Raw genomic sequence first — 17,296 nt, 5'->3', positions numbered from 1 at the left:
AGGTGGAGGTTGGTTTCTGGGGCGACAGTCGACGGTTGACGGGGGTTGCGCATTCGCATTCGCCGTGTACGACAGGGTCTGACTCCGAGTGATGGGGGTTACGTTTACGGTTTACCTGTACCAGGAGTTCCGGAATCCGAGGCGGTGGACCGTGGTGGGGGCGGGACCTCTGAATCTTTGATTTTTGATGTGCTTTGCTTTTCCAGGCCTAGGATTGGGCGTGGGTGGGTTTGCATTGCGGTACCTGGTTAGTTTGAGTCTCGACTGTTGGTGGTAGGAGAGTTGTTGTTGTGGTTGCTAGACCTATCAGAGGTGACTGGGGCTTTCATATCGGAAGTTGTACTACAGGATGGAGAATCCAGGTTCCACTACATAGTCACTGGCATCTGCCCGTTCGGCAGTACTAAGTAGTATTGTAGCGGTTGCGTGTATAGGCTATTTGGAATGTATCATAAGCATAAGCTCAGGGAATCTCGAGGTCCAGACCATGCTACTGTGTAGGACGCAGGCGTCGAGCTCAGAATTCAACGTTACAGGATGCGGTACCGTAACTCTGAGTCTCTGTGCGCCCTTTTCCCCCCGAAAGTGCGGCTACTAGTATCCAACCCGTATCTAGCCATCGTGGACTCGCAGAAGAAGAGCTGGTAGCGTCTTCTTCTAAAATGTGTTTTGATCATTGGCTTACCGATGTCGCTCTTCAAGTTGTCGATCACAATTTTGCCCGTGCTGAGACGCGTGGTGCATGAGCAACTTTTGTAGACCGATGTATCAATTCACCAGCGCAGTACAAAGCAAAAATGTGAGGACGATGAAATTGAGAAGGAAGTCTACCGCTCTGTGGTAGCGCCGGCTTCATGGCTCACAAACGCGTTACGTCACGCGTTGGACCGTCACGCGTTGATACGCGACGCGTCGGCCACCAAGGCAACTTGAAGGCGACGTCAACCATCGTCTACTGTCTCCTCTTCGCCCTTGGCTACACAATGTCACTAAACTACCACGCACCCGAAGACCTCTATCCGGAGGCGTGCCTTGACCCCACGCTTCCCTCCAAGACTCCTCAGGAAGTCATCAAAGGTATGGACTCATTGCAACGTCACAGCTGCCAGTACTAGTTTCGTCGCCAGGACTGATTCACCATCGAAAACGGCGACACAGACTACTTCAACAATGTCACACAAAACCCGGACAAGGACCAAATTCTCTTTCTGAGAGCTCGCCTGAGCCGCGTCCCCGGCGGAGAGCAGTGGACTAATCAAAAGCTGAGGCAGTATTTCCGGAGGAACCGGAAGAACCGGGAGAGGTGGGAAGAGAGATCGCGTAAGTGTTTGGATTTTTTTTGGTATTCGCGCAGTGCGCGCTGCTGACTTAGCCCCATCACGACTGATGCAGAACGTCGCGAGCATGTCGTTGGTGAACAGCCTGTGTCTCAGCTCCCTCGGACTCCACACCCTTATGAGCGCTGTCCGAAGTCGCTTGTCAGTGCACCGGGGGATTTCGAGGCAAATCCGGAGCGTATTGAGACGGTTGTGCAAACCGAGCCATGCAAGGACGCCATACGCGCTGCGCCCGCTCCTGCTGCTATCTGTCCCGTCTCTCAGCCATGCGAAGTCCTCGACACGTCCACTCAATTGCGCGCGAATGAGAGTGCCTAACCACTCTGATGATTTCAGTCTTTTCTTCCTGTCCTAACCTGGAGATACGAGGTGTGAGGATGCGCAGATGAGAGCGGGACGTTCGAGGGTATCAGAACAGGGTCGAAGATGCGTCAGTACTGTACTGTTCCGAGGCTGCCAACGCATGGCACGATAATTCAATGGAATAGCGGTAGTGTCGAGGATACCGCCGACTTCGTCTGTATGATATGCTCGCCGTTTCGATGCGACACGACGTAGGCCGATCGACCATAACTACTACTGATCCAACCCAACTCGGTGCCAAGCTGCCGATCTAGAGCAGTCTGAGAGGTAAGTAGTCGCACTCCGAACTCGTACCTTACCCTGACTTGGCCTGGCAATGCGTTGGCTCCGGCATGGTCGTACTCAGGTGTGTCGTGGCCCGGCGGTTGCTCGCTTCAAGTTCGGAGTCGCATGGCGAACAACAGCGTAGGAAGTAATCAGTAGCCACACTCGCGGGTTGAAAGTACTGAGTGGAAATGTATGGTATTTCTTACGATTGTTGGATGTCTAGTGAGACGTAGAAGTGCCAGAAGTTAGATTTCATCGGAAGTCTGTCAGCGGGCAGCGTCACGGCACTGAAGGCGCCTGCGAAATGTTGTAAGCGCCGGTGACAAGGCACAAGCGCACGGCGAGCAGTGAGCGGCTCACCTTCTTTCTCCCAACTTCAACGTCGCCAAAAACACAAATTCGCGAAAGCGGGATGTAAGCGATAGAAATTAACTCGCTCGTAGAGACTATACTGACCAGGGCAAGAACTACGCCCCATCAGCAAGTGACAAGCCCATAAAGGAGCCCCAAATCCCGTCCGGTCCCAGCGTAACTACCACAATAGCGGCCAGCAAAGCTGCGTCTTTTGTTCGCAAAATCGGGTGCGTTCCGCTGCGCTATCAGCGCAGTTTCAATTCACCCATCCCGCCTGATTGCCTAGACCTCGTGTCCTACCGAATTAGGGTACCAGTCGTCCGTAACCACTGCTGTCTAGGCACAAAACCGGTGGCCCTACGCGTCTAAAGGTTCGTGCTCTCTTTCCTCTGACCACCATGAGCGAACAGGATGCTGAGACACCCGACCCCCCCGCCGGCTCTCCCGTCAATGCCGCCAGATACAAGAACAAAGATCCCAACCGTAACCCGAACACCATAGTCGTCCTCCCCGCCAATGACCAGCGCGAGATGACGATCTCAGACTGCCCCGAAACCACCATCCTCATGCCTCTTGGTCAATTCCAGTGCGAACATCTCTTCAACCTCGGCGCAGACCTCGAGACGACGCGACCAGAGACGTTCGTTAGTATGGTCTGGTGGTCGCTCCACAACGAGCTTGGCGACATGCCGCACGAGGCCGGAGAGAAGCCACTGAGGAGTATAAAGTCGGAAAAGGAGCTGTCGAACGTATGGGTGCGTACTTGCGTTGTGCACGTGAGATTACAATACTGATCAGTCCATCGGGCCTTTGCACAGGCCAAGGTTGATCGCGAGAACAACATCTGTAAAGGCAACTTCCTCCACATATCCGACAGCAACTACGATCCCACGGATATCTACAAGTACAAGGTCGACGGCTCGTTCGTCCCGAATAGCGACCGGAAGGCGGTCACCAAGCGTCACCCCCATTGGGCCTACGTAAGCTTCCTGCTCGAGTTCAAGCGCGGCGGGACCGAGTGCGACCCTTTCGACGACACGCCCGGACACGACCCCGACGCTACAGCGAAGACAAGGAGGGCGGTGCGTGGTCAGATCATGTCGTATGCGGAGCGCGTGTTTGCGTATCAGCATCGTACGGCCGTGTTTCTGATCTTCGTCAACGGCGACATGTTCCGGGTTATGCGCTGGGACCGATCTGGGGTGATCGTGTCGGAGGCCGTCGACTACGTGAGCACGATCGCTGGAACCCGGGCACTGCTCGAGGTCACACATGCGTTGTCGAAGCTCAGCCAGGCGCAACGAGGACTGGACACGACTGCGATTCGCTTGCTGAAGGACTCTTGTGGCTGGTAGCGAATGGACATGCTCGCGCAAGCGTTCGCGGACGACCTCGACCATGCGGAGCGAGCGTTCGATGACATCTCCGGCATCCACGAGGTCTTTCTCAACTCCGACGTCGCAGCTACTTACGGCGCGCTGTGTGTCGCCGGCAAGAAGTGCAAGCTGCACCAGAAACCCACTCATCGCTGCCGGGGCTCGCACCGCTCCCCGCCAGACATCATCCCCGTGTTCTCCTTCATTCGCGAGTTGTTCCGCGAATCGCTCAAGGAAGACTTGCCTCGGTACGAGCTCACCGTTGACGGCCGCAAGTACCTCGTCGGGCAACACATCTTCCTCGGATTCGGCTTGGTCGGACGTGGCACCCGCGGATACGTCGCGCTCGACTGGGAGACCCAACGCTTCGTCTTCCTCAAGGACTCGTGGCGTCCATACTACCCTGGTGTCGAGCAGGAGGGCGAGATCCTATCGAAGCTGAACGAGAAGAAAGTCAGGAACGTCCCCACGCTGATCGGGTATGGCGACGTATGCGACGTGACGAGAGGCAAGGCTGTCGCGCAGGAAACGTTGGCGTCCCTGTACCATCCGATATCTGGGAAGAAGAAGGTCGATTGGGATCAGCCCCCTTTCCCTCAGAGCGCCAGGCCGGTGACCGAGGTCCAAGCCGAGTTTGAACAGTGGGTGTCCAAGATGTGGCAGAAGAACGATCCGAATCGGCCGGACAAGCGGGTGTGGCACTCCGACAGCAAGGCTGTGAAGCAGAAGCTGTTGCGTTTGTATGCTCGCAAGAAGGCGACCGGGAAATCTGCCCCTACCGGCCCCGCTTTCCTTCCCGGACCATCGAAGTCGGCGAGAAAGACCAACACGCAGCCACCTGCTCCTCGCCGGAAGAAGAGGACTGCCGATACGATGATCGCGGAAGACCGGCGGATACAAGGAGGTGGATTGCGCCACATGATTCACACCCGGCTCGTTGAGAAGGAGATATGCCTGCCATTTACCGAGTTCACGAGCAGCAGGCAGCTGGTCCGCATCATCTTCGACTGCATTCGTGGTAAGCACATTCATCTATACTTGCTTTTAGTCTTGTTTAACGTCTTTTCGCAGCTCACGGCATCGCCTACATGCGATGTGAATACATGCACCGGGACGTCAGCGCGGGAAATCTCCTCATCTACCCGCGTATCACCGTGAACGAGTCTGAGAAGCTTGTCAGTGTCTTTTGGCAAGGATTACTCGCGGACTGGGAACTTGCGAAGCACTCGAGTAAGAAGACTGCGTTGCAGCCTCAACGCACGGTGCGTGATAACTACTCGTGCGCTAATCACTCTTACTGACATCAATCCCAGGGAACATGGCACTTCATGTCGGCATACCTCCTCTCCAACCCTCGTAAAGCCGCGGTCATCGCGGACGAGCTCGAGGCTTTCGTGCACATCCTCATCTACGGTGCTGTGCGACGCGTACGAAGCAACATGGAGATCATCAATGACTTCCTCGAGGCCTATTTCGCCGGATGCCTCGTCAACCCCCAGACCAAGAAGATTGAATGTCCTACCGCCAAACGAAGCGCGGTGGTTGATGGCTCCACGCTTAAGTTCTGCGTACCGATCGTATTCTCCAGCCCTGACGGACAAATTTCGAGGACCCATCCCCTCAACGAGCTGATCTCCGAGCTACTCAAGCTGTTCCATTCTCGGTATGCAGTCCTCGAGTGGCGGGATTTCGGGTTTGACTCGGAAAACACATCGACAAATGCTGAACCTCGGACCCCTTCTCGTAACAGCCCCGACTCAAACGTCTGGGAAGCGGCATCCCAACTTGAAACCGATCCTGAACTTCAATTCAAAGAAGTGGTGGTCAACCAGCCGGAAAGAACTCCGCAGCAGCCGACTCCGGAAATGTACGCAAATCTCAAGGCGTTGGAAAGCCATGAGAAAGTCCTCGATATCTTCTACACTTACGCCTACTCGAAGCAGAAGGTCTTCCCTCCTGACGACGTTATCCCCGATCGATTCGACGAGATTGATACAGCCACGCAATCTCAGGAGGCTGCCGCTGATGCCCCCAAACCCGCGGACGCGACAGATTCTGAAGGCGCCGACGCCGACGCCGCTCAGGATGCGTCTGCGGAAGCGGGCCCTTCACAGCATGCGGACGGATCGGCTGCCGTTGAGGACCCCCCGATGTCTGCGGACCAACGTGTTGAAGCGCCAGAGGATGACACGCACACTGAAGCCAAACCAACGATCATCGCCGCCCCGCAGGCTGCGGGCAGACCTACGAAGAGGCGTCGGAAAGACCCTGTGTTGCAGGCGGAGGCACCTGCTGCCGACTTCACAACGGGTCGGATGACGCGGAGTCGCAGCGCTGCGATGATGGCACTCGCTGCTGCGGCTGCACCTCCCCCTCCACCTCTGCCTCCGCCCCCGCCTCCGCCTCCCGCTCCCGCTCCTGTACAGGCAGCGCCTGCACAGCCTCCAGTAAAGCAAGTGCCGCTCGCGCAGACCTCGACACGAGTGACGCGCTCGAAGAGCGGCAAACTTCCCGGTCCCCCGGGTGGCCGTGCGGGCGGTGCGACATCGAACGTTGCTGTCGCGCCGCGGGCAAGTCGTGGTCGGTCTACCGCGGTCGCCCGTGCTGCAGGTGGAACTGCAGGGCGGCGAGGTGCGGCGACCAGGAGTACACAGGTGGAGACGAGAGGACGTCGGTATCGTCGTTCCTAGCATTGTGGATGTCCAAGCATTGTTTTCTCGGCCTTGTATAACTCAGTGTAGCTATAGTTATGTTGTACTATGTATCGTTGTTGTTCGTGATGATGGTTATGAATGCAGATGCAACTTTGCAGAGAACCTTGCATGTCTTATGTGTGCCTCTTTTCGAAAGACTCATAACGCTTCGTATCTCGCTGTTGAGTTCAATATTCGTGGGCCTAGGTCCACCCCGCAGGATGTTATTGTTGTCTCATCTCGGTAGTTACACTTACGCGCGAGCGCTTGATCGCTTGCGCATTCAAGCCGACCGTAATTTGATCTCTCTTCTTTCCAACTCACCTCCATCCCCAACCACCGACTTGTCTCCTGCCTCCCCGTGAAAACTAAAATCGATTGAGTACCTGCTTTATAAGCAGACCTGAACCTAAGAATACTGCAGTCCCCTCCTCCGCAATTCACCCTCGACAGTGCGGACTTACAGGATCGGGTCGTGGCTCGCACACGTACCCCCATGTCCCGCTCGCGAAGGGGCCCCTGAATGTCCTCATCGCGCACTGTGGCAAGCTCACTATACAGCGCATCCAACAGGGCGCTACTACGCGCAGAGACTTGTTTCACTACCTCGTACGTGTCTCTTGCAATGTGCACTCGGGTTCTCACGTCCCGTATTGACTCTACCCTCATAACAGAATGGCGAACATTTCTCGGACTCAGGCTCGATCGAGAAGCCTCCGAGCGCATCCGAGCCGACTCTGCGCGAGCTTACCGACACGGCTACTCCTTGTAGTGGTCGCAGGCGCGGACACGACGTCGAGCGCGCTGCCCAGTCTTTTCTACTGCCTGCTGACCAACTCTGAGACATACAAGTGGCTGAAAGCCGAGGTGGACAGGTTCTACCCAGCAGGAGCGAGAGAGGACTCGAACGTATTCAACACGAAAGATCATCGCGACATGCATTGGCTGAACGCAGTCATGTGCGTTGGCCGTCCATATGTCTATCGACGTTGACTTGCACTGGCATGCTGATCTCGAGCCTCTGATGCATGATGCATAGATACGAGACACTACGGCTTTTCCCGCCCGTACCGGGTCGGAGTCAGCGACAGGTACCGCGCGAGAGCGGGGTTGGAGTCATAGCAGGAAAGACGTATGTGCTTTTTGATGCTGATGATCGCTCGTACTCCATGCTGACTTACACCTCGGTGCCGCCCTCCTACCTGGGCCTACGTATTTGCAGGTACGTCCCGCCCGGTACTGCGGTGTGGGCACACACCTGGTCCATCCACCGAGACCCCCGCAATTTCACAAAGCCCGATGCGTTCTGGCCAGAACGGTGGCTCCTCGGCAGCACGACTCTCCCTTCGAGCACTACACCTACGTCTACATCCGACTCGGAGGCCGCCGAATCCGACTCGCTTCAAGACTCAAAATTCGTGCACAAAGAAGACGCTTGGATGCCGTTCGCGCACGGGCCGATGAACTGTGTGGGGAAGAACCTCGCGCTTCTCGAGATCCGGATGGTCGTATGCGCGTTGATGCAGCGGTTTGAGATGCGCTTGCTGGAGGGATGGGATGCGGGGGAGTATGAGCGGAACTTCCGCGCGTATTTAGTGGCGACACGTCCGGTGGTACCAGTACGACTGATGTTGTGCAGGGTGTAACATCTTTGTTGGCTCGCTTCAATGTGTTGCAATTCATATTCTGGTTCGATGTCGCTGCTGTGCATGACTGGCCTGGCAGAACCCAGACTCTGCCCTTTGACGTACACGTCCGAGTGCGAATAGAGGCTACACGAAGATGCAATGCGACAGCGCACAACTATAACATTCAGGGAGGCCAAAAAGATGCAGAAGCAAGAAGGATGATTGAAAGGATTTAGAGGAGTTGGAGATATCATCGGCGAGACTGGCGACCTTTGCTCTTCGACGGCGCGTTCCGGCTGGCTGCACCACCACGCCTTCGAGAAGTTGCAGTCCGAGCGTCACTACCCCGACTAGTAGTAGGCGCAGCCGACGCAGCCGCTGCGACTTGACTGAGAAGCTTGCCCGTCTTGCTTCGGGTCACTCTCGTGAAGTCAGCAGCAACGGCCTGAGCAGCACTGCGACTACGAGTGACCCGTTGCGTCGACGACTCTGCTCGGAGGAGTGCGGCCTCATCCACCACTGGGTCCAAGCGACGCCTCTTCGCAGGCCTGCTTGATGTGTCTGGATGTGGCGGGTTGTTCTGAGGTTCCACCAGCTCGCCGTTACGGTTCCCGGTCTGCGGCGCAACGGCCTCAGCGGGGGGAGAGTCGGGCTTTGGTATGGAGTCAGCAACAAGTGTGGAATGATCTACATAGCTCTGAGCTCCTCACCTTCAACTCTGCGAGCAATTTCTGGGCCTCCTGGTCGTCCTCGAGCTGGAACAGGCCAAGTTCTTGGGGTGTGACTTCCTCATCATACGCTGGAGACGGTTCGTCGGTATGAAGTTCCTCGTCCTTTCGGTTGGGAACGACGTCTCCGACTGGCCAGGCTCCCACATGTTTCGGCAAACCACTGTAGTGGTGCAGGGTGTTCGCCAGCCTGAAGTGATGTTCGAGGGATGCCCGTTTAGCGTATTTCGCTTGGCTGGGTTGAGTCCTTTGGTCAGAGCCCTTCCTCTCCCATTCGTATATGGCATAGCGAGAGTGGAAGAGGTTGAGGAGGTTTCTGATGAGCTGGTTGAGCGGATGTCGACGTGCGAACTGACGACCGGGTGTAGAAAAGATGATCTCATCACCGGTCATAGTGAGGCGAGGGCCGGAGTAGTCAGGACAGACGACAGAGGACATCTTGTCGCGGGGGCAGGTCCATTTGCCGGATAGGTTACGACGGTGTTCTGAGAAGTAGTACTCCAGAAAGTACTTGATACTTTGTGGGTGGATATCGCTCTGCACGCGCAAGACTGCACAATAGATCAGTACATGCACGAATGATTCCAGCTCATCTGGAATAGTCGCGGGCTCATTCAGATTCAGCAGGCGATATGCCGACATGAAGTCCCAAGTGCCCTATGTCCAGAACGTGAGGTTTGAATACTACGAAAGGGGACAAGGCAACGTACCCATAGTAGACGATCCGAGGTTGTCGTCTTGGTCTTCGCGCACTCCCAGTCTGAGAGCATACCTCGCCAAGACACGCCATATACCCCTTTTTCCGTGCGTCGAATGTGTGGGTATATCAGCAGATTGCTTGCGCTGATGTCGCCGTGTATATATTGACATCTCTTGTATGCTAGGCCGTGAGCTGTGGCGATACGTCAGCATGTGCCCTCGACCCATTCGCGGGAGACTCACCAATAACGCAGTCGAAGATAAGGTGTACAAGCTGCCTGGTACTAGTGAATTCGGTAAAGGGAAGGCAGATCTCCTCCACCACCAGCCGTGTATGCATCAGATGCAACAGGTCCTTCCCCTGCGCCGCCTGAGAGTCACGAGAGCTGCGGGGATGCTGAGCCGTTGCGGTGGCGAGCGGTTTTGGACGTAGAGGGAATGCGGGTAGGTTTGGCATAGATGCTGCCTTCTTCGGCGCATGGGGGCATGGATGTGGATGGTGTCCGTAGAATAATGGTAGCTGGACAGTATCGCGCAGCCCCTCCAGCGCAGGATGCTTCAATATCTGCTCCGTTCCTGCGTTGAACCATTGTTCGACATCCTCGAGTGCGCCCTTCTTCTCGACGTCATCAGCAAATGGCGCGAGGTTAAGGTCGACATGCTTGCCCCCGCTGACAGGATGGTAGTCCGACGTCTCCGTCATCTGCTCGAGAAGATCTCCTTGAACGTGGCAGACGTCCCCATAGCGGATGACGGTGGGGATGTTCTGAACACCGTGCTCGTTGAGCTTAGAGAGTATGGCACCCTCGTGCTCGGCGCCCGGTTTGCACACCCGCCACGAATCTTTTAGGAAAACCAACCGCTGCGTTTCCCACTCCAAAGCGATGTAGCCACGAGTACCGCGGTTGACCACACCGGATTTAGTGAAGAACGGCCGTCCGACGAGATAGTCGTGACCGTCGACGGTGAGTCGATATCGAGGGAAACCTGATACTAGCGACTCGCGGAACTTGTTGCGGATGTATTCGAGAACGGGGATTACGGGTGGAGAGGACACATGGTTGTGGCAGGAATGGGTGGGATCGTAGTGCAAGTCGGTATCGTTGGCGTCGGGGGAGAAGGAACCGTAAGTCGCCGCGACACTCGCGTCAATGAAGACTTCGTGAATGTTGCGATCGAACAGCGCCTCGGCATAGGAGAGATCGTCCGGAGAAGGTTGTGCGAGTAAGTCCATGCGCTTCCAGCCGCACGAAGCCTCCATGAGACGGACAGCGGTTGTATCCATGCCTAATCTCGCCCGGCTGAACTTCGAGAAGGCGTAGGTCACCTCGAGCAGAGCGCGCGTACCCTCGATGGTCCGCAAGTAGTTTACCGGCTCGGTAATGATGACGCCGGATCGGTCCCAACGCATGACGCGGAACTCGTCGATGTTGACCAAAAGCAGGAAGGCAGCGGTGCGTTGTTGGTAGCTGAATAGGAGCTGGGCGGCCGACTCGGCATCACCTACTGCCGTTCGAGCACGTTTTACCGCGCTGCCGTCATATATCGGTGAGTCGTCGTAACAGTCTCTTTTTCTGACTCCTCTGAATATTATAGCGAAGCGTAGGAAAGCCCACCGGGTGTAGTAACCACGGTTCAACTCGTCCCTATCCCCCTCGTGGATAAGGGTCCCATAGAGCTTGTACTCCTCGCCATACTCCCCCTTGGGGTTCCTGGCGCATTCAGGGAGGAAGTGACCAGGGCATACGCGAATCTTGCTATCTGCCCTAGTCTGCAGGCCGTCAGCGAGGCTCCAGCTGGGATGCAGAAGTGCAACCACATACCCATGCGTCTGCTACTTCCCTCGCACTTGGTTCCTTCACGAGGCTCTTCTCATATGGCTGGTGCGGTACGTTGCCGAACTCATTTTGAAGGGTCCACCATACCGAGCGGACGTGGTCAAGGAATTGGTGGTTGTGATCGCAATGAGAGGCAAGATCGAGGAGTTGTTCCTGCTGGAACTGGCGAAGAGTCATCAGAACGGTGGTGTCGCCCATAGTGGTAGGGAAAGTCTCGGAGAGTACGGGGCGACCAGGGGGGGACGTCGACGTGGGGGTCGTAGATGAAGTTGGCGGAGTCGGAGCTGCGCAGTTTTATCGGTGCTCGCAGGTAACCGACGGATATACCGCTGAGCCGATTGATCGCGCGCTGGTGGCTCACGCGAGTCTGAATAATAGTGCGATAGCGGGATGTGCCCGATTCTTCGAACAATAGGGCCGATGCTTCAAGCGGCACCCGATGTTCGTCGTGTCTATGAGCGAAGCAAACACGAGAACTTCACCATCAATAAGGCCGCACCTGGGTCCGTACCCAGCAACGATCGCGATCGTTGCAACTCCCCACTACGCTGCAACACTTCTCGACAAATTCAAAGGCGAGTGTGAAGGCAGGCTCGCGGCCGGCCCAGTAAGCTCTGAAAACGAGCTCGAGCAGTACTCGGGAGGATGAGGTGCGCGAATCCTGGTACAAAAGCTGATGGAGAAATTTATCGCTGTATATATACATAACGTACCTACCATGCGATGCGATGCATTGTCCTTTGTCGCTTGGGGTCATCGGCGTCAAATAGTAAGTACTTGAGCTAAATCGACTGCTTGTTCTTCTTCGTACAAGATTTGCTGCACGGAATGAGTTGCTGTTCCCGCTGTTCCCAGAGATCCATGTCACAGAGAAAGGGAGAAGCAAGGGAGGAGAATAGAGAGATGTTACGCGTCACTGGCAAGCGCCGTCGCAGTGCATCAGTCACCGTCACGTATTGATGGAAGCGCTCGAGGTTGGGCATGCAGGCCAGGCATGCAGCTTCTGTGCATGTCCTGGTTCATCTCATGCCTCAATGGCATCCGAGGTCTTACGGCTAAAAACACACGATTCACGGCATGGAGACATAATCACATAGATTTGCATACTTCGAGACGTACCGCATAACCATACTAGCAGAGAGATAATACAACAGCATCATACGGCGAATTCAGGGGGGAAGACGACGACCCTACGAACGGCGAGTGCGACGACTAGGGCCTGCGACTGCATTCGCCGTGCTCTCGCTTGCCGCACCGCGTCGCCGCGGCTTGCTTGCAGGCTGAGTGCGCTCTGCAGCTGCAGCGCGAGTCCTACCGCCCCGCCGCGTGGTGGGCGCACTGGCACCCGGCCGGTCGCCAATGACGTTTTTGTTGGGCAGCTTGCCACTCTTGCTCCGAGTGACTCGCGTAGACTGCGCGACCGTCGTAGCCTTCCCAGTTGCAGGGCCAGCTGCGGCCGGAGCGCCCGGAGCGGCCACCGCTGCTGCGACGTTGGCAGCGCTGCGACTCCGGGTGACGCGCCGTGTGGGAAGTTCTGAGTTCGAAGCATCATCCTGAGGAAGCATGTTGGCCTCGGCTTCCAGCACCACCGGATCCTTGCGACGTCGCTTCCTGGGTCTCTCGAGCGGCACATCGGGTTCATCGCGTCCAGTCTTGCGTGCCGTTATCACGTCGAAGTCCTCCAAGTTCGCCTCGGGTGAGGCAGCGGGGAGGGATAGAGGATCGGCCCCAGGTACATCGGGTACGTCAGCAACGAACGAGCCACCCTCGAGTTTCTCGGCCTCCCCAGCATCGCAAATAGGAACGTCTTCCGGCTCGTCCGCCTCAGGGATTGGAGACACGTCGCGCTTGGTTGCGGCCGCAGCAGCAGGGGCTTGTTGACGGGCCTTCTCAGTCTTGGGCTCAGCCTGTCGGTCGGGGATGACATCGTCGCTGGGCCATTTGGGGTCCATCGAGAACACGCGGAAGATGTCTGCGATGGTAGCGTGATCCGACAATGATTCGACATTGTCGTACATCTCCGGGGTCGGGGGCTTGACTAACCGAGGTGGATTACTGGACTCGGCCTTCTTGCGTCTGGATGTACGGCCATACAACACCCCAGACGCACCTTCGTGTCTTGTCAACCACGGATCCGCATGCTTAGTCTGCCGCGATGGCAGCGGCGATTCGGGTTCGACCTTCGACACGTCCTCCCACTTCAGTATAGCATATCGAGAGTGGAAGATTTCAAGAAGCTCGGTGATAAGTGAGTTGAGAGGGTGTCGGGTCGTGATTTTGCCGTCTGGGGTGGAAAAGACAATGGGTCGGGTAGTGAAAGTGAGACCTTCTCCATTGACGATGGCCTCTCGCTTGGAAGACGGGACAGAGGATTGTTTGTACAGCGGATCGAATGAGACCCCGGAGAAATAGTCGGTGAGGAATTCGTGGATGGTGTCCAAGCTGCTTCTCACGCGCCGAATGCAGCCGTAGATGAGAACGTGTAAGAAGGCCTCGAGCTCGTCTGCAATAGTTGTCGGCTCATTCGGGTTGAGCAGTAGATATGCCGACATGAAGTGCCAGGTGCCCTGAATAAAAGTGAGCAGTCGAGACAAGGAGGGCTGGGCTAGCGAGACATACTGTTCGCTGGGGCTGCATCGCTGTCTTCTTGCCTGAGTGCTTTGCAAGCTCCCAGTCCGTGAGCAAGCCTTCCCAGGACACGCCGTACTTGCCGTCCTTGCCGAGGATGATCGTCGGGTAGATCAGCATGTTTCCCGCACTGACGTCCCGGTGCATGTAGCCGCACAGCTCATAAGCTGCAGCGTGCGCTGCAAAGACATGCATATCGGTATGCAGCCCCAAGACTGACATCAGAGATGACTTACCGGTGATGCAATTGTATAGGATGCGGACAAATTGCCGGCTACTTGTGAAGGCAGTGAGCGGGAGGCCAATCTCCTTCACCACCGACCGAGTATGAACCATATGACGCAAGCCCTCCCCGGGTTTACGCTTGAGTCCCGCAAGGAATACGTCTAGTTTTCGCTTAGTCCCGCGGACTCCGGTGCTGGGCGGCGTCACAGTAACGTCCGCGCTGGAGCCGAAATCGAGCTTCGTGGGCAACGTGGCCGCAGAGCCGGCCGCAGGTGGGTCGACATCAGAGGCCTGATCAGATGTCTCGGTGACGTTGTCTGTGCAGTTGTCGGGCTTTGGCAAAGGAACAGTGCGGGCCTTATCCTGGGCAGGCTCCGCCGCGTCCGGCTTCCACTCTACGTTCTTCACATAATCCGTCATCTTCTTCTGGGGTTCAGCCGGCGGCGTGACGGTCTCTTGGAACGGCGGAAGGTCTGTGTCGACCTTCTTGTCCCCCCTCCCCGGATGGAAGCGGGAGGCCTCCGTCTCCTGTCTGCGTGGTTCATCTTCGCCTTCGACTTTATCATAAACATCCCCGTAACGGACGACGGTTGGAACGTGAACGACACCAGCCTTATTGAGTTTGGAGAGAATCTCGGCCTCCATCTCAACCCCGGTGTACCCAGGGCGCCAGCAATCCTTCAAGAACACAAACCGCTGCGTCTTCCACTCGAGCGCGATGTAGCCGCGAGTACCGCGCCCGACCATCCCGAAGCCGAGGGAGACATGCTTCGCAACTAGATACTCCTCGCCGTCCACCATGAGCCGATACCGCGGGAACCCCTCCACGAGCGAGTCGTGGAACATCTGACGGACATGGGAAAAGACGGGGACGACGGGATGAGGCTCCTTATGACCAGAGCAGAGGCAGGTAGGGTCGTGATGCAGGTTGCTCTTGCCAGACAAGCATCCAAAGGTCACCCCAGCCTCCTCGTCCCGGAAGACCTCGTGGATGGGACCGTCAAACCATGCTTCGGCGCTGTCGAGGTCGTGCGGAGAAGGTTGCGCGAGTAGGTCCATACGCTCCCAGCCACACGAGCCCTCCACAAGACGAGCAGAGGTCGTGTCGACGCCCTTCATCATACGGCTGAGTTTGGCGAACGCGTACGTTACCTCGAGCAAGGCCTTCGTGCCCTCGATGCTCCCGACGTAGTCGACAGCCTCCGACACCACCACACCAGAACGGTCCCATCGCATCACGCGGAACATGTCCGAGTTGACTAGGAGGAAGAAGATGGCGGAGCGATGCTGGTAGGAGAAGAGGCGTTCGGCGTATGACATAATCTGGCCACGAACTTCGCCGACGCGTCAGGATCATCAAAAGAGATGTCGTTGAAGGGGTCGCTTCCTGTCCCTCCGCGCTTGAACTCGACGAGGAACTCCATGTCGGCCCAGTTGAGGTAACCTTGACGGATGGATTCGCGGTCGGACACGTGAATGAAGGAGCCGTCGATCTTGGACAGGGACTTGTCTGTCGCGTCGTAGTGGCTGTCGGAAATGTGGAGGAAGTGGTCGGGAAGCAGGTGGTAATTCCTGTCAACTTTCTCCTGTTGCGTGCTCGTTAGATGTGTGTCAATGAGAACGACCATCTTTGCGCACCCAAGCTTTCGATAATCTCTTCTCCAACACACTCCTCCACGCCTTCTTCAGGCCATCCTGATTCGGCATAGTGCCAGCTGCAGAATGGAACGCCCACCACACCTTCTCAACGTGCTTCGCGCCGTCAGACTTGTCGAAGTCCAAGGCCATGTTGTGGAGTTCTTCTATCTGGAACTGACGGAAGCGCATGAGGACGGTGGTTTCAGGGCAGTCGCTCATTTCGTTGTCGCGGTTCTCGCCAGCGGGGCGTTGAACGTTGGTTTCTGGATTGCGGTTTTCGTCGGCGTGTTTGGGCCTGTCGACATGAGAGGAGTGGTGGAGAGATCGTGGTTTTCAGCATCATGGTCGGGCATGGTGGTAGGGGAGAGAGGGTGCGAACCTTTAGACGCACAAGCCCGCCTTTTGTTCCGTCAGGCGGCTGTGGTTACGGAGGGCTGGAACCCTGAAACGGTGGCGCACGAGGTCTGGGCTAATCACGCTGATGAGTCGATGCTGACCACTGGTCATCGATAGCGGATCGCACCCGATTTTTCTGACAATAAGATCTTTTTTTGAGGCCGCTATTATGCGATATGCAAGTGGTCCTTGCTGGGGCCGGCAGGAGTTTTAAGGGGTCGCGATTGGCTGCTGGTGTGCTTTTTGTTCGCTGTGTCAGTGGAAATACTAAGCAACCGTCAATTTACGACGCTTACAGCTCGCTGTCGCGATGTTTTGTTTCGACGATACTGGAGGTCGGGAGGAAGGAGTGAGCCGCTCACCGCCGCGCAGTGGTGACTTGTCACAGGCGCTTACGGTACTGGCAAGCGCCCGCTGCGCCGCTCCCTCCCTAAGTCTCAGGACGAGACCGCCGAACACTTATGACAGTCCAAGTAATATAGCACTTCTCTAGATATGTTTCAAATCAAGTATAACAGAAAATGAGTGTCGCAGCACTTGATCAGTTGAACTAGTAAGCTCGCTCCTCCTCGGCCGAGTCCCTTCACGTGTAGCCCAGAACATCGCTAATCAGAGGAGTTGGAGTCCGATGGACTCTGTCTGTCTGACGTCGTTTCCAGATTCAGATATATAGCTCCCTAAATCGTCGCCTATGGGAAGCAAAAAGGACTGGGTGAGCAACGGCCTAGAACCACTCAAACTGAGTATACTCACCCGGGTCGGGGCCGGATGGGCAAACCTGTGACGGTGCAGGTGGGCGGAAGGAAGAATTGAACTTCGACTGGCAGCATCTCCGGCGCACAACCAAGGCGACTCGGAGCCAAGTAACAAGTCCAACGTGTGGCGTGTGGCGTGCGGCGTGCGGTCTTGGGCGAATCGGCGTACTCAGTGTATGAGTCGAACATCTATACATCCCATATACACCGAGGTATCGTGAGTCGAACCCTCACACACTCGACGAACAAGTTGTATGGAGACTTACAGTGTGACACTGTCACGGTGTGAATCCGCTGTACACGTCCTGTTCGAGACTCGCAGGCTGCAGCCTCCGGCGGCCGCGTACGTGGTTGGTACTTCGGTACATCAG

At 56.4% G+C, this 17,296-nt stretch overlaps 5 protein-coding genes across 5 annotated transcripts; 3 read left to right on the top strand and 2 right to left on the bottom strand.

Moving 5' to 3' along the window:
• Positions 1-983: 983 nt before the first annotated feature.
• On the top strand, positions 984-1,848 carry L226DRAFT_617362 (uncharacterized protein; the record flags this gene model as incomplete). The annotated part of the gene is made up of 3 exons (XM_067687024.1): positions 984-1,077; positions 1,159-1,320; positions 1,393-1,848. The coding sequence occupies 3 exons, from the start codon at positions 984-986 to the stop codon at positions 1,653-1,655; spliced, it is 519 nt and encodes a 172-aa protein (XP_067529293.1). The 3' UTR covers positions 1,656-1,848.
• Positions 1,849-3,403: 1,555 nt separating this feature from the next.
• L226DRAFT_317031 (uncharacterized protein) lies at positions 3,404-6,520 on the top strand. The gene is made up of 4 exons (XM_067673852.1): positions 3,404-3,550; positions 3,613-4,715; positions 4,769-4,959; positions 5,011-6,520. Exons 2-4 carry the CDS (start codon positions 3,680-3,682, stop codon positions 6,385-6,387), a joined length of 2,604 nt encoding a protein of 867 aa, XP_067529292.1. The 5' UTR covers positions 3,404-3,550; positions 3,613-3,679; the 3' UTR covers positions 6,388-6,520.
• A 211-nt stretch (positions 6,521-6,731) lies between these two features.
• On the top strand, positions 6,732-8,036 carry L226DRAFT_516853 (cytochrome P450; the record flags this gene model as incomplete). The annotated part of the gene is made up of 4 exons (XM_067678489.1): positions 6,732-6,999; positions 7,065-7,349; positions 7,430-7,522; positions 7,613-8,036. The coding sequence occupies exons 1-4, from the start codon at positions 6,914-6,916 to the stop codon at positions 8,034-8,036; spliced, it is 888 nt and encodes a 295-aa protein (XP_067529291.1). The 5' UTR covers positions 6,732-6,913.
• Positions 8,037-8,105: 69 nt separating this feature from the next.
• On the bottom strand, positions 8,106-11,821 carry L226DRAFT_617360 (uncharacterized protein). The gene is made up of 5 exons (XM_067687023.1): positions 11,269-11,821; positions 9,689-11,216; positions 9,457-9,638; positions 8,729-9,403; positions 8,106-8,670 (listed from the first exon to the last, which is right to left on the bottom strand). The coding sequence occupies exons 1-5, from the start codon at positions 11,479-11,481 to the stop codon at positions 8,269-8,271; spliced, it is 3,000 nt and encodes a 999-aa protein (XP_067529290.1). The 5' UTR covers positions 11,482-11,821; the 3' UTR covers positions 8,106-8,268.
• Positions 11,822-12,388: 567 nt separating this feature from the next.
• Positions 12,389-15,373, bottom strand: L226DRAFT_540453 (uncharacterized protein; the record flags this gene model as incomplete). Its single annotated transcript, XM_067681874.1, has 3 exons — positions 12,389-13,850; positions 13,903-14,090; positions 14,148-15,373. Coding segments are annotated over 3 exons (2,791 nt in total), but the record flags the coding sequence as incomplete, so codon positions are not given.
• Between the last annotated feature and the right edge of the window lie 1,923 nt (positions 15,374-17,296).

This window comes from Lentinus tigrinus, assembly GCF_003813185.1.
Source record: "Lentinus tigrinus ALCF2SS1-7 unplaced genomic scaffold L226scaffold_57, whole genome shotgun sequence".
Lineage (NCBI taxonomy): Eukaryota > Fungi > Basidiomycota > Agaricomycetes > Polyporales > Polyporaceae > Lentinus > Lentinus tigrinus.
Note: the sequence above shows the minus strand (reverse complement) of the source record. Positions and strands in the feature narration are given on the sequence as shown.

Bases quoted from the DNA above. Each gene is read 5' to 3' on its own strand.
- L226DRAFT_617360 (XM_067687023.1), bottom strand. From the start codon at position 11,481: ATGGGCGACACCACCGTTCTGATGACTCTTCGCCAGTTCCAGCAGGAA. The intron at 9,639-9,688 runs GTGAGTCTCCCG...GTATCGCCACAG, and splicing joins TATCTTCGACTGCGTTATTG to CTCACGGCCTAGCATACAAG. The intron at 8,671-8,728 runs GTGAGGAGCTCA...TCCATACCAAAG, and splicing joins AATTGCTCGCAGAGTTGAAG to CCCGACTCTCCCCCCGCTGA.
- L226DRAFT_317031 (XM_067673852.1), top strand. From the start codon at position 3,680: ATGGACATGCTCGCGCAAGCGTTCGCGGACGACCTCGACCATGCGGAG. The intron at 4,716-4,768 runs GTAAGCACATTC...GTCTTTTCGCAG, and splicing joins CATCTTCGACTGCATTCGTG to CTCACGGCATCGCCTACATG. The intron at 4,960-5,010 runs GTGCGTGATAAC...CATCAATCCCAG, and splicing joins CGTTGCAGCCTCAACGCACG to GGAACATGGCACTTCATGTC.